The sequence below is a fragment of the Squalius cephalus genome (genome assembly GCF_949319135.1).
Source record: "Squalius cephalus genome assembly, chromosome: 1".
In the NCBI taxonomy this organism is placed as follows: Eukaryota; Metazoa; Chordata; class Actinopteri; order Cypriniformes; family Leuciscidae; genus Squalius; species Squalius cephalus.
In genome coordinates this window covers 34,493,447-34,507,667 of record NC_137122.1, presented here as the reverse complement: position 1 = coordinate 34,507,667, position 14,221 = coordinate 34,493,447, and the positions used below count along the sequence as shown (strand labels likewise).

The following is a 14,221-nucleotide window of genomic DNA, read 5'->3' as shown; positions in this document are numbered from 1 at the left end:
CTAAATGTGGAGACACAACTAGCTTGTCATCTCCTAGAAGAGCTGTGAAAAGTGTTCTGTTCGGCTTGTTTGCACCCTGTTCATAGGACTGTATTTGAATTTCAGTGTTTCTATTGTGTATTCAAAATGTCCATTTACAGAGCAAATGACTGCCGAATCTTTTTTAATAAACGTTGAATGATTACTTAGTTGACACTGTCCTACATTCATGCTTTAAAAACTGAATAACCCACTGTACCTGCGTGCACGTGAGTCGAACTGCCACAAGGTATTTGCACATGCGCAATATGGAAAAACCCGCATGGGCTCCACAACACAAGGCTCGGGAATGACACCTGGTATTTAAGCGCGCGCCTCTTGCAGGAGCGAAGTTCACAGCGCTGTTCTACTGCGCGCTCCCGTGCTGGAGATCTCCGTGCCGTCTCCGCCTTTCCTGCCCAAACTCGCTTTGTTTCGTGGGACAAACGCCATAAAATGGAAAAGATATATAGGTAAGAAGATAATAAAATTCAACTAATTTCGCCAATGACTGTATAATTGACCTATTTGTTTACGTGAGAGATTTGTAACTTACTGTGACAATGTAAAAAAAAAAAAAAGTGAGTCAAAAGTACAATTGTCTTTACTAAATGTGACAGACAGAAAACTCATAAAAAAATCTATATAAACAAAATGTATTTTGCTTGAATTTAATGATAGGCTATTTAAATTAAATAACGCTAACTTTTAAACAGACCCAGCTGATTTGGTTAGAACAGAGCTTTCTTTGTTTCAGTGCAGATGTAAGCCTATTAAGTTGTGAATATACAGTATAGCCTTGAAAGTCTTTGCCGGATATATGCATCATCATGCCATAAACATAGAATCCTTTTAAATTTAAGAGTAAAATGGAGGAGAGCAGCTACTGCGTTTAGGCCAATAACAATGCACATAATTCTGTATTTTGTTAATGCTTTAGTAACACTTTATAATAATAACTTTAATAAGTCGTTACCCGTTAACTTATATAATGTTCAATAGATCATAGTGTGCACATTCATACAGTGGGGTCGAAAAGTGACCACTTGTCAAAATGCTTTTCTATTTTGCTTTCCCTTCTATTTTGGTACATTTAAGTTTCCTTAGAAATATTATCAACACTAAATGAGTGAGTAGCCTACTATACATAGTATATAGTTCTGGTAGTTCTGAATACATGTAATCTGGATTGCGTAATCATATTTAAAAAATGAAATACTTGTAATTAGATTAGATTATTACCTTTTAAAATACTCACAATCAGACTAGGCTACTCTATTTGATTGATTACATGATTACATATTATTCACACAATGGCCCTATATTATTCATAATTTAATGAATCTCCATAATTCTTCTTTTTTTAACTTAGATTTTTTTTTTTACCAATCGCTTATATATGTTTGGAAAGTCCTAAAATTTAACAGTAGTTAAATCATGTTGCTCTGATGTCAGTTAATGGTCACATGACATGCAGGCAAATATTTCATATTTTTAGTAAGGGTTTTATTTTGATGATAGTTTTAATTTTTTGTTTTTTAAGTTACTTTAATTTTACATTTTTATTATTTAGATGTTTAGCTTTTCATCAACCGCAGTTCCTTTATGAGCCCCAGTTTGGAAAACACTGGTGTAATGTAATGTTTACTGCATTTCAAGTTGATAACAAAAATAAGGAATATAATTTCTTTCTCTTTCTCTTTTGTATATATCAATATGGTACAAGATATTCTTATTCAAATCAATGTGATAAACAAATTAGATCAAAAGTAATAAGTAGTCCAGTTATATTACCTAAAATATGTGATGTTATTATGACTTTTACTAACTATAATTTTCATCATGTAATTTGAAATTAGTAACAGGCTACACTTCGTAAGTAATCTACCCAGCACTTCTTTTAATTAATTTCTTTATTAATTGCTTTACACAGGCTGCATGAACTCAAGTCTGCATGGATATCAAATTAATGACTGTGTAACTAAAGACCAGCTTCCTTAGCAAGACAATGTTTCAAAATACTAATCTGTTATGTGATAACATAACTGTTTGTGTGTCCCCATATACATTGTATTTATCATAACCATAAAGGTTAATCCAGTGTCTCTAAATACAGGATACATTTGAAAAAATGCCTATAGTGCACAGTATGATACGGCCAGGGGAGTTCAAATTAATCTGATTAGGGAATTACAGCATTCCAAAACACTATTTCATCATCTTGATCGAAATACTACTTCTCATATGCTTCCCATGTTGAATAAGCATTGCATAGCTGAAAAGACAAAATGTTTTAAATGGACAATAATCATTTCTCGGTTTGTTGTTTTTGGGATTAGAAGTGAAATAGAAAGTAAGTTTTAAGTTTTCACTTGTTAACATTAAATGAAAGACTGTTGGGGAAATTAAGTGACATAGGCCCTAAAACCCTAAATTGTAACCCTAAAACCTTATGGGCCCTATCATACACCCGACGCAATGCATCACCAGGCGCTACGCAAGTGTTTTTTGCTAGTTTCAGCCCGACGCAGTTTTCATTTTCACATCCTGCCACGTTGTTTAAATAACGAATGCATTTGCGCCCATCTGTGCGCCCATGGGTGTGCTGGTCTGAAAACGAGGTGTGTTCTGGCGCATTGTTGGCGCGTTGCTATTTTGAGGCAACTGAAATAGAATGCGCCATTTACCAACTGAAACCTGGTCTAAAGTCAATGGCGCAATATTTGTTTTGTTTTTTTGTTATTTAAAGAGCGTGTAAGTAATGTGCACCTAGGGGACAGGGATGCGCAGCAGCACAAAAACATGCCAAATATTAAAAATAAAAGGATTACAATGTAAAAGATTATTATTGTGTACATAAAGATATGGTGGAATTCGGTTTGTCCCGTAGATGGTCTGCTTGCGCGCTTTAACCTCGCACACGAGCAGATCCGTTTGCACTCTGGAGATGTGTTCAGTTTTTGCTAAATCGTACATATTTTACGAATTGCCCAATTCGTATGAATTCATACGAATGACCTACCCCTGACCCCGCCCCTAAACCTACCCATCACGTGGGTTTAGACAAATCGTACAAATTCGTACGAATTCATACGAATTAGCCACCTTTTTATCACTCGTACGAATTGGTCGTGAGATAGTGTTGCCTAAGTGCACTTGCGCCGTGCGCTTTAGACCATGTGCTTAGATCGTTAAAATAGGGCCCTATATGTTCAAAAACATGTTTACGGAGGCTTTTCGTGCCTAAATTGAAATAGTTAGTCTTGCCTCTGTTTTTTATCAAAAGGGTAAGGCAAATACACCATACTTATAGAGCATTCATGACAGTGATACAAACACATGGTGCAGGAGTGACTCTACACTGTGAGTAGGTTAATGACTGACTGATCAAAGGTCTGATGGGTGTGACCATTACAAAGACACAATTAGACACAGGTACACACACAAAAACACTCCTGCATTCATTTTACATTCGCCATAGAGGCCATTGAGAGAGAGGATGAGAGGACAGTCTGAATTAAACTTTACATATTCAATTGAAAAAAAGTGGAATGATCAAGATAAGGGTATAAATCAAGCTGTTATCTCTGTATTTAGTGAAGCATAAGGAGACTAAAAGGGAGGAAATTACATTATTTACTCAACACGTTACAGTTTTTCTCAGTCGCTTTGGTGCATTTCTCACATCACTATTTACATTTGCACAACAGTTAGTTCAACCTCCACAACATTTAGTCATTTGTGCACATCATAGTAGCAGTTTCTCATTCCTTCCAACAAATTGCAAATGCTTTTGGACATGCATCCATTGCTTTCATACAACTCTCTGCTGTTTTATAACATTATCATTTGCTTATGTCATGTCAGTCAAAATTAACTATACTTGTGAATGATGAATAGTCATTCCATATAAAACTAATAGTCCTCATTTCATTGCTTGAGTCATTACATACAAAAATGTTGAACTAGTTGTCAAAATCTGTCATTTAAAAAAACAACAACAACAAAAAAATCCTGAAAAAGTCTCCTAAATTGAACAATTTGCAATTGAGCAAGAGATGATATTCGCTGGGATGTAGATGAAATTATGTGACCAGACAGAGAGGAACGTCTGGATGTGCATGAATGATTACAGTCCTATGTATGTTGTTCAGTTCCAATACAGTATATAGGCCTACTGCAATATTGTGTACAGTTGTGCACAGCTCTACCCAAAGGGGGTTTATGTTTGTTGTAAATAAGGGTGTATTTTTTCTTTTGCACAATGCTGTGAACAAATTAGAATTGCAAAGAGCATATGCAGTAAAAATGTGAAACATACATATTCAGTGTCTTGTACTCCGTTACCTCATAAATACAGTAATGTGTAACTTTACTGTATTTTTCAAATGGCTGTGCAAATAGTATTTAGTGCTGTCTTGAGCATTTTCAGGTAGTGTCACCAAGATCTGACTTTTTTGCATTGGAAAACATTTACAGAGTAAACTGTCATAATGAAAACATGACTAAGCCATTTGACTATCTTGTTCATAAACGATGGTGTCAGGACTTTTCATTTTGATGACACTGACACATTCATTGACATAAATACTTGCTTTTGAGGAATGAGCTATCCATTTTGAGCAAGTGACACGCTTTTGCAGGTTATCAACTAGGTTTTGCAGTTTGTACTAATTGTTTTGAGAACTGCATTAACTGTTGTGCAAATGTAAATAGTGATGTGAGAAATGCACCAAAGCGACTGAGAAAAACTGTAATACTGAAGTCTCATTATGATAGTTTTTCTTTGCTCCTTTAAGAAACACAAAGATAAAACCAAACCTTTATTACAGTTTTTCTCAGTCGCTTTGGTGCATTTCTCATAACACTATTTACATGCACATCCAGACGTTCCTCTCTGTCTGGTCACATAATTTCATCTACATCCCAGCGAATATCATCTCTTGCTCAATTGCAAATTGTTCAATTTAGGAGACTTTTTCAGGATTTTTTTGTTGTTGTTGTTTTTTTAAATGACAGATTTTGACAACTAGTTCAACATTTTTGTATGTAATGACTCAAGCAATGAAATGAGGATTATTAGTTTTATATGGAATGACTATTCATCATTCACAAGTATAGTTAATTTTGACTGACATGACATAAGCAAATGATAATGTTATAAAACAGCAGAGAGTTGTATGAAAGCAATTGATGCATGTCCAAAAGCATTTGCAATTTGTTGGAAGGAATGAGAAACTGCTACTATGATGTGCACAAATGACTAAATGTTGTGGAGGTTGAACTAACTGTTGTGCAAATGTAAATAGTGATGTGAGAAATGCACCAAAGCGACTGAGAAAAACTGTAACTTGATGGCTCTATACTAGAAACAAGGTTTAATATAGATAGATAGATAGATGGACGGAAGAATGGACACAGACAGACAGATAGATAGATAGATAGATAGATAGATAGATAGATAGATAGATAGATAGATAGATAGATAGATAGATAGATAGATAGATAGATAGATAGATAGATAGATAGATAGATAGATAGATAGATAGATAGATAGATGGACGGAAGAATGGACACAGACAGACAGATAGATAGATAGACAGATAGATAGATAGATAGATAGATAGATAGATAGATAGATAGATAGATAGATAGATAGATAGATAGATAGATAGATAGATAGATAGATAGATAGATAGATAGAGTTGTTGTTTTTTAATATAAACAAGTCTTCTTGTCTTTATTTCCTCAGAAACGTCTAGCTTTTGCAAACTCCAAACTCCAGACAGCAACTTTTTGCCAATCGTTCATCATCACCATCATCACAGCCATGGAGACGGTGGTGATCGTGGCCATCGGTGTACTCGCCACCATCTTCTTGGCATCATTTGTGGCGCTGGTGGTTGTGTGCCGCCATCGTTACTGCCACCCTCCGGACTTTCTGCACCAGTTTGATTCCAAGTATGTACCTGAGTGTACACTGCAGAATAAGACATGGCCTCATTCATTCCCACACTCAGGATTAAGCAGGCACCACCTTTTTGCATTCCAACATTCTGAGCTATGAAAATACCTCTACTCTTCTTTTTTTTAATATTCTAGACCTACAGTGGATTTGATTGGAGCGATGGAGACTCAGAGTGAACCATCAGAGCTGGAGCTGGATGATGTTGTCATCACTAATCCTCATATTGAGGCCATACTGGAGAACGAAGACTGGATCGAAGATGCTTCGTATGCCTTCTCTCCACAATCACATTCACAACCATAGTATTTTTATTGATAATAATATTCTGTTTATTAACACTTCACTGATATCTTCCTCTCAGTGGTCTTGTGTCTCACTGCATTGCAATTCTGAAGGTAAAGTTTGTGCTCAAATTTCAAGACCAAATAAATGAAATCTTATAATATCATAGACATGGATAATTTGGGGTCGGTAAGATTTTTTAATGTTTTTGAAAGAAGTCTCTTATGTTCACCGAGTCTGCATTTATTTGATTAAATAAAATAAAAACAGTAATATTGTGAAATAACGGTTTTCTATTTTATTCTTGTGACGTCAAAGCTGAATTTTCAGCATCATTACTCCAGTCTTCAGTGTCACATGATCCTTCAGAAATCATTCTAAAATGTTGATTTAGAGCTCAAGAAACATTTATTATTATTATCAATGTTGAAAACAGTTGTACTGCTTAATATTTTTTGTGAAAACCGATACATTTTTTAAGATTCTTTGATGAATATATAGTTCAAAAGAACAGCATTTATTTGAAAAGGAAATCTTTTGTAACATTATAAATGCTTTACTGTCACGTTTGATCAATTTAATGCATCCTTGCTGAATAAAATGATTAATTTCTTTAAAAACATCTTACTGACCACAAACATGACATGAACTGTACTGTAGTGTAAGTATACTAATACAAAGCATTGTTTGGTTGAATAAAATGAGTGTCCTGGTTCTGTACAGATATGTCACACTCTCACCGAAAAGCTAGTCGCCATGACAATGGGCTCCGGGGCAAAGGTCAAAGCACCTGCCAGCCTGAATGACATCATCACCGTGGCCAAACGCATCAGCCCAAGGTAAACAGTTTGAGGAGTTGATATGACGCATATGAGAGTGTTGATACTGACTTTGTGCCATCACAGGGTGGATGACGTGGTTCGATCCATGTACCCTCCGCTGGACCCCATTCTTCTGGATGCCAGGTAACTTCATATGCTAGCAGGGTCTATTGTACTGCATGTTTAAGTTTCTGCAAAGTGCATTGACTTTGCCACATTGTTTCTTTGGACCAGGGCCACAGCATTACTATTGTCGGTCAGTCACTTGGTACTGGTGACACGAAACGCCTGTCACATGTCTGGCAGCCTGGACTGGATCGACCAATCACTGCATGCAGCCGAGGATCACATGGTGGTGTTGAGAGAGGCGGCTTTAGCGTCTGAACCAGAGAGAGGTTTGCCAGAGAGAGAGCAGTCGATCTGAATCACACACAAGACTTTGGCAGGCATACTGTATGTACATACACTATTATGAATGCGCCTGTAAAGAATCTGCTATTCAGTAGGCAATACCTCAACACATCCATGGTATGAAAGAGAAAGTCACCTTAGCTTTAGCCTTGTTTCCAAACATTGTTTCTTTCTCTCTTTCTTTCATTTTATCTGTTACATTCCAGTTTAATCTGTGGTCACACTGTCTGATATTTCCTCATGCTGGATTCAAATGTAGATACTAGTGCTAAACAATGCCTGAGACAATCAAAAACATGAATGTATAAACCAAATGCAAAATGTGCTAAGTGGCATTGCTAAGTTTGTTAGCTAAACCTTTTATAAACATAATAAGATCTACCTTTTCTTTCTTGTGTCTCATATTTAAGTCTACATGGTTGGTTGTTTTAAAACATTGCATGTAATGTTTTCATGCATTAATTACAAATTTTCATTATTAGCATCAATATTAATTTGTATTTTTTCTCTCTAAAATATACAAATTCTGGTTCATTTTCTTATTTCCAGTTCAGTCTCATTTGCAGATCAGTTTGTATATAGTACATAGTAAATATTCACAATTTGAAAAGACATTTGCATAATATAATCACATGTTAAGTTGAAATAGTACTTTTGTATTAGATTTCTCTTATTTTGTCTCTCTCATGGTGTATACACAACGGTCCAAAAGACTGGTTAGATTTTTTAAATATTTTTTTAAAGTATCTTATTCTCACCAAGGATGATGGTCAAAAATAAAGACCATTAAAAATTATTATGACCATTTAAAATAACTTTTTTCTATTTTAATATGCCGTGTAATAGCAATAATAATGTAATCCTGTGATTTTTCAGGATTCTTTGATAAATTGAAAGTTCAAAAGAAGCATTAATTTGAAATAGAAATGTTTTGTAATATTATGCTTGTTTTTACTGTCAATTTTATCAACTTGATGCATCCTTGCTGAATTGATTAATTAAAAAAAAAAAAGCTGGATGTGAACAGTTACGCAGCAAGCAAAACTCACATTCTTTTGTCAATCTGCTATCTAGATGTTGCCTGTAATTTTTCACCAGTCACATGAGTCTAAATCCCCACTAATTCCCTCCCTCAACTCCCCACTACACTTTACACTTTCAGCAGCTGCACACACACCCACACCCACCCCCCCCCCCCCCCCACACACACACACACACACACACACACACACTCATGGACTCACACCCCCCCCCCCCCCACACACACACCCACTCGTGCACCCCCCCCCCCCCATACACACACACACACGCACACGCACTCAGACACACATACACTCAGACACACACACACACTTAAGACACACACACACGTGCGCACACACACACACAGTACTCTGTAATTCATGTAATATAAGAATACATTTCATCATTCTGTTGTTGACTATCAGTATTTCCCCTTTTAATTCCTATTGCTGTGGTTTGGGATTTTTTTTTTTATTAAGCAATCTTGTTACTGACATTTCTTGTTTGTTCCTCTATTTGTTCTTCCATTCTTGCTCTGTTTATGTATTTGAGATTTGTAAAGTTGAATAAAAGTTTCACAGTGAAAAGATTTCATTTTGTTTTATTTTAAAATAAACATTACTAAATTCAACTGTAAGTTCAGTAAAACAACCAGATCTTTATTCACATGTGCTGCTTTGTGTTGAGAGGAGAGATAAAAGGCAGACAGGAAGAGATAAAGAAAGCGGGAAGAGAAACAGCTGCAATGGAGGATGGGAAGAAAAACATGGAAGCTATTTCTCAAAGTCATAGTTAACGGTTCTGTCTAGCTTTGAACAGAAAGCTTTTGGCCAAAATGAGCGCTGGGCATTAGACATTATAAGAAGCAGCAGACTGAAAAGAAGCAGACCGAAAGACACACTCACACTCACAGTTACACTGTACACATGACCGCCATCAAGAACATGTCATCTTACAAACAGATCTTTTTTTAAATATTGCTTCATGTTGAGCCTAGGTCACAGTGCTGCTGACACTCAGTAAAGTCCTTTGCTTTTCTTCAGGTCCATTTTTTGTAAATCTGATAGGCAGTTGTAGTCATTCCATGTCATTCCTAAAGCAGCCTAAAACAAATAAACAGGGCAGTTACTTCAACCTCTCCTGATGTATTTATTTCTTTTTCAAGAAGATCGTAAGATTCAGACTTTTCACCGCTGGAAAGATGAATGTGTATTTAATTATGTAGAAGAAATGTGAAATAATTTTAGAAGTTGGTTCCTTCTAGACTGAGAAAAGCTAGCCTGGGAAAACCCAGACAACATCCGGGAAATTTAGATTTGCTCTGCAAGTAGTCTGGCAAAGAGCTCATTCAAGCCCATTTCCATGCCGTCGAAATCGCGGCACCAATCAGAAACGTTGAGGCGGGCTTTACACAATGACGATCGCTCTGATTGGTTTTAGGTCTATCCAATTGCGCCCAGAGGCATTTGAGCGACGTCCGTTCAACTTTTAAATGCATTATTATATTCAAATTGAAAACACATGAGGACAGTCTCCATGAAAGACCCACTGGCAGATGAACAGATCCGTCCGGTAAAGATGACGAAGTAGTATGTCCCAAAGCTTGCCTACTTTTTTGCTACACATTCAAAAGTAAATACCTTTTCTTCACAAAAGAGTACATTCTTTTATGGCGTAGTGTAACTTTGACGAATTGGGACGCAGCATATGGCTTTACACGATGACGATCGCTCTGATTGGTTTTAGGTCTATCCAATTGCGCCCAGAGGCATTTGAGCGACGTCCTTTGGTGACGCCCCTTTGGAAATGAGTTATTAATGAAGCTTTGCCAGACCATAACTCAGTTACTACTGAGAATGGTCTGGTTTTAACCAGGCTAGAGAAAAGCCAGAAAATGTATTTTTGGCTCATGTGGATGAAAGGCAACAACTCCCAGAATGCACTTGCTTCGCTGCCCTACGAGGCCACTCGCACCTACCGGTTACAGAGGGCAGTATCTGAAGAAATGATACAACTAGGCTACTAGTCGACTCGAAACTGAAAAGACGGCGTTTTATCGTGAGATCCCAAACCCTATGGGCGGGTTGAAAACATGCGGAACGAGCTCCTACTACTGGCTGTAGTCTCTAGCCTCTGGACAAAAAAGCCTCAGATGATGCTAAATGACGATTTTTGCGTCATCAGAGGTTTTTTTTCCAGACACACAATACAGAAATCTTTCATCTCAGGGGGACATGAGGAAGGGAAACACGGTCATTTGAAAATACTACCGGTTTCTACAGATACAAAGCTTAATGCTAATCGGTGAAGTATCCCTTTAATAGTTTACTTGATATTAGCCTCTATTTTCTTAATCAGGTGAACTATTATTCGATTGGCTGACTTTGAAAGCCAGACTTTTTTTTTTTTTCATTCTGCCTGGAAACCAAATTGTGTTTATAAGATTTTAGTTTTATAAGACTTTAGTTTGTTTAGTTTAGTTAACTAGACATCTACAAATTCTGCTTTTTTTTTTTTTAAATATACTACTGTTCATTTTTAATGGTAGTGTATGTCTATAAAATTATTTATTAAATTAATGAAATAACTAAATATAATTTTTTTAATGATTATTTATTAAATATCTAAACAAAAAAACTATTTAAAATAAAACCGCCCTTAAACAACATGTAAAAACAAAAGTCAACAATTTACGTGCTTTACTTGTCAGTAAGTCAAAGGTTTCGCTATGCAAGACTCAATTGATATAAATGAAATATCTACATAAAATACAATTTTAGATTCAAAATACAGTGTAAAAATAATTGACGACAAGAAAAAGCTGCTATTGCTATACTTTGAAGCTCAACCATACTGTAATCTACATTCCCCTGGTTTCAGGCTAGGCTTAAGCTAGTCCCAGACTAAAATGCATGTTTGAGCTGTTTTAACTGAAAGCAACTTGCACTGATATATTTTTAAATATGTCACTGCCATTATTTTGTCTCAAGGTACACAGCAGTAATGTTTTTTTGTTTGTTTTTTTAAGGCACATTTATAAAAGCTACTTAATCATTCTACTTGAACTAGAATCTAATCCTGGCTTAATCTAAGCCCTGTCTGTGAAACCAGGCCATTATGTTTTAGCGTTAGACCTTGAAATCATGCTGAGACAGGTAGTTCTCCAGGTGTAAAGGATCCACTCCCTCAGGTAAAGGTCTCTTTAGCAGATCCTTAAGGGGAAACTGGGTCTTATTAAGGGCAGCTAGAGCATCCTGCACCAAAGTCAGCTTTTTACAAACTGTGCGGTCCTGGAAGAAAACACAAACAAATATTTAAATGAGACTTCAGTCTAAATCATGTAAGCACTCACTCATGCATATGATGATGATATGTCCACACTCACCTGTATTCCCTGTGTCAGTCTCATCTCCCAGGAAGGGAATATATTAGTAAAGGTGAGAGGCTCTGCCCCTTCATCAATAAGGTATGCCATGGGAGGCCGTCTAGGATTTCTCTCTGAACACAAAACACCAAAAAGAACCTTACAAAACAGAAACAGAAAGGCTTCTGAACAGCATCAGTGCTCTTTTCGCCGAATCCAAACTCACCTTTGCAGTACTGTAAGGCAGTCTCCATGGCGCACTTCTTCTCTTTGTCCCAGTGGGGGTGCTGTGAGACTGAAGCTTCACAACTTTGCCATAAATACACCTCCAGATAGTTATCCAGCAGGAATAGTGCTGCCGAGAGAATGTTATAACACCACAGCAGTGTGAGGAAAACAAATAATGCATATTACATTCAATTTGATCTAGTTTTATCTGTTTGTCCGAGAACACCAAAGTTATGTATCTTGTATTGGGAAGTTCACACTTGTTAATCCACGTTTAAAATGACCAACTTAATCCTGCTTGATCTTGTTTCATCTTTCACACTGTTTATACTTCACCCTGGATTTGGAATGAATTCTGGGTAGTGAGGTTTCAGATTTGGACAAGTATGATTTGATTGGACACACATGGCATGCAACGAGCAGACAAGTTATTTTAAAGTGCTCCTATTATGCTATTTTAAAGGCTTCTAATTTGGATGTTGTCTAATTTAACTTGTTTTGGATGTATCCTACAACAGGTTTATATGCATCCAAGGTCAAAAAACACTTTAGTTCCACATCACCTCTTTTCTCCAGTGTCTGAAACGGCTCGATAAAGGATACGGTCTGTCTAAACCCCTCCTTTCTGAGAGCCTACTCTGCTCTGATTGGTCAGACGGCCCAGGCTGTTGTGGTTCTACCGCTTACAGCTTGTGTCGGAAACAAAACGCCCATTACCATAGCTGAATTTCAGCTCTGAAGGCTTCCTCAGCACTTGTAACAAACAGTAGTGATGGTGTCAGTCATATCAGTTGAAGCGCAATTTCCTTTGGAAATACATGCAAAGTGGATTTGCTTTTGCGGCGCATTAAACAGCGTCTTCTCGACATGTCGACAGCACGAACCAAACTCTTCAAGGCCTCAGCTACAACAACAGTGTTTGAGGGCGGGTCAAAGTCATAGTTGTTCACGGGCAGCCAATGAAATCCATATGCAAATTTGTTACAAACCTACGTATATTTGAGCAGGAAGTAAGGCTGGAATTGACTTTCTTTTGGAAGACAATAACTCCATTTATTGTGCACTTTGATTTTTGAAACTTTACAGACCCTTTACAATCACAAACAGCAATATTACACACTACATGAAAGTTGATATCCGAAAAAGCATAATGGGGCACTTTAATAAATGCTTGTCCATCTGATCAATATTTCAGTAAGTCAACACTTTCATAAGTACGAAACATTGCTTCAGCGTTGAAAGTTATCCTGTGGTTAAGTATAGTGTGAAAAGCCTTTATGTGCACTTGTGTTTCTGTGAATGTGAACTTGCTTACTCTCACCTGGATGTGGCACAGAATATAACTTATCCTGGAGGAAAGGCATTGCCGTAATTACTCCACTAACGTGGGAGGGGCTAATGAGCTCCGCCCCTTCAAAAGTTCCTGATTGGGCACTCAGGTGAAAAAGGCGGGGGGTAAAGTTAAATTTACCAGGATCTGAAAGGAATACAAAGCATAGAGCATCTCTTGTAAAAAACGGTTGCAAACATTCATTGCATGACACAGAAAGTTCACACATGGTTTATCATAGTTTGCTAAACATCACACCTTGTAGCATGCAGTCATATGACTTCTTGTCCTGTGGTCCAATAGCATTCCAGAATTCTGCAGGCTCTTTCCCCTCCTCCACTTCCTGGACATTCGTAAAGCTGGCAGTTCTCATACTCAGCTCAGGTGGACACCTAACCATTACAATCAATCACATGAAATCGATCACAATCATTCATCCGGTTTCATGGATTGATACTTTTTATATATTGTTAAAGGTGTGGCTCACATCTGTGTGAGGCGTTGGACGGTCTGCTTGGCCACCTGACGTGCTTTGCTGTGGGCTTTGCAGCCATGCCACAGGTAGATCGCCTCCTGCTGGCTGTTCAGCAAGACCAATGAGCCACGAGACCTCAGACTGGAGCAGGAGCATGGGACCTCTAACAGACTGCCCTCTACAGACACATCACCCCTCACACAGAACAGATGCCAGCCTCCTGAAACACATACCAAACCTATATTGTCAGATGTAATAAGTGGATCCATAGTAGAGAAGAGGATTCGATTTTTCAATGACC

The 14,221-nt window shown here is 37.2% G+C and overlaps 2 protein-coding genes across 13 annotated transcripts in view; one reads left to right on the top strand and one right to left on the bottom strand.

The window, feature by feature from the left end:
• The first annotated feature begins 125 nt into the window (after positions 1-125).
• On the top strand, positions 126-9,100 carry tmem98 (transmembrane protein 98). Its single transcript, XM_079872833.1, has 7 exons — positions 126-491; positions 5,771-5,979; positions 6,121-6,252; positions 6,348-6,381; positions 6,992-7,107; positions 7,174-7,233; positions 7,324-9,100. Exons 2-7 carry the CDS (start codon positions 5,849-5,851, stop codon positions 7,511-7,513), a joined length of 663 nt encoding a protein of 220 aa, XP_079728959.1. The 5' UTR covers positions 126-491; positions 5,771-5,848; the 3' UTR covers positions 7,514-9,100.
• A 7-nt stretch (positions 9,101-9,107) lies between these two features.
• The window catches only part of svilc (supervillin c), a 31,731-nt gene continuing 26,617 nt past the window's right edge, over positions 9,108-14,221 (bottom strand). For 9 of the 12 annotated variants that reach the window (XM_079872179.1, XM_079872185.1, XM_079872188.1 and 6 more), the window contains 7 exons: positions 13,933-14,158; positions 13,704-13,837; positions 13,437-13,592; positions 12,114-12,242; positions 11,909-12,021; positions 11,658-11,813; positions 9,108-9,626 (listed from right to left, as the gene is read on the bottom strand). In XM_079872179.1, coding sequence (XP_079728305.1) covers positions 9,540-9,626; positions 11,658-11,813; positions 11,909-12,021; positions 12,114-12,242; positions 13,437-13,592; positions 13,704-13,837; positions 13,933-14,158 — 1,001 coding nt within the window. In that variant the 3' untranslated portion in view covers positions 9,108-9,539. The remainder of the gene's footprint in view (positions 9,627-11,657; positions 11,814-11,908; positions 12,022-12,113; positions 12,243-13,436; positions 13,593-13,703; positions 13,838-13,932; positions 14,159-14,221) is intronic. The other 3 variants (XM_079872184.1, XM_079872187.1, XM_079872180.1) reach the window with 1 other exon arrangement.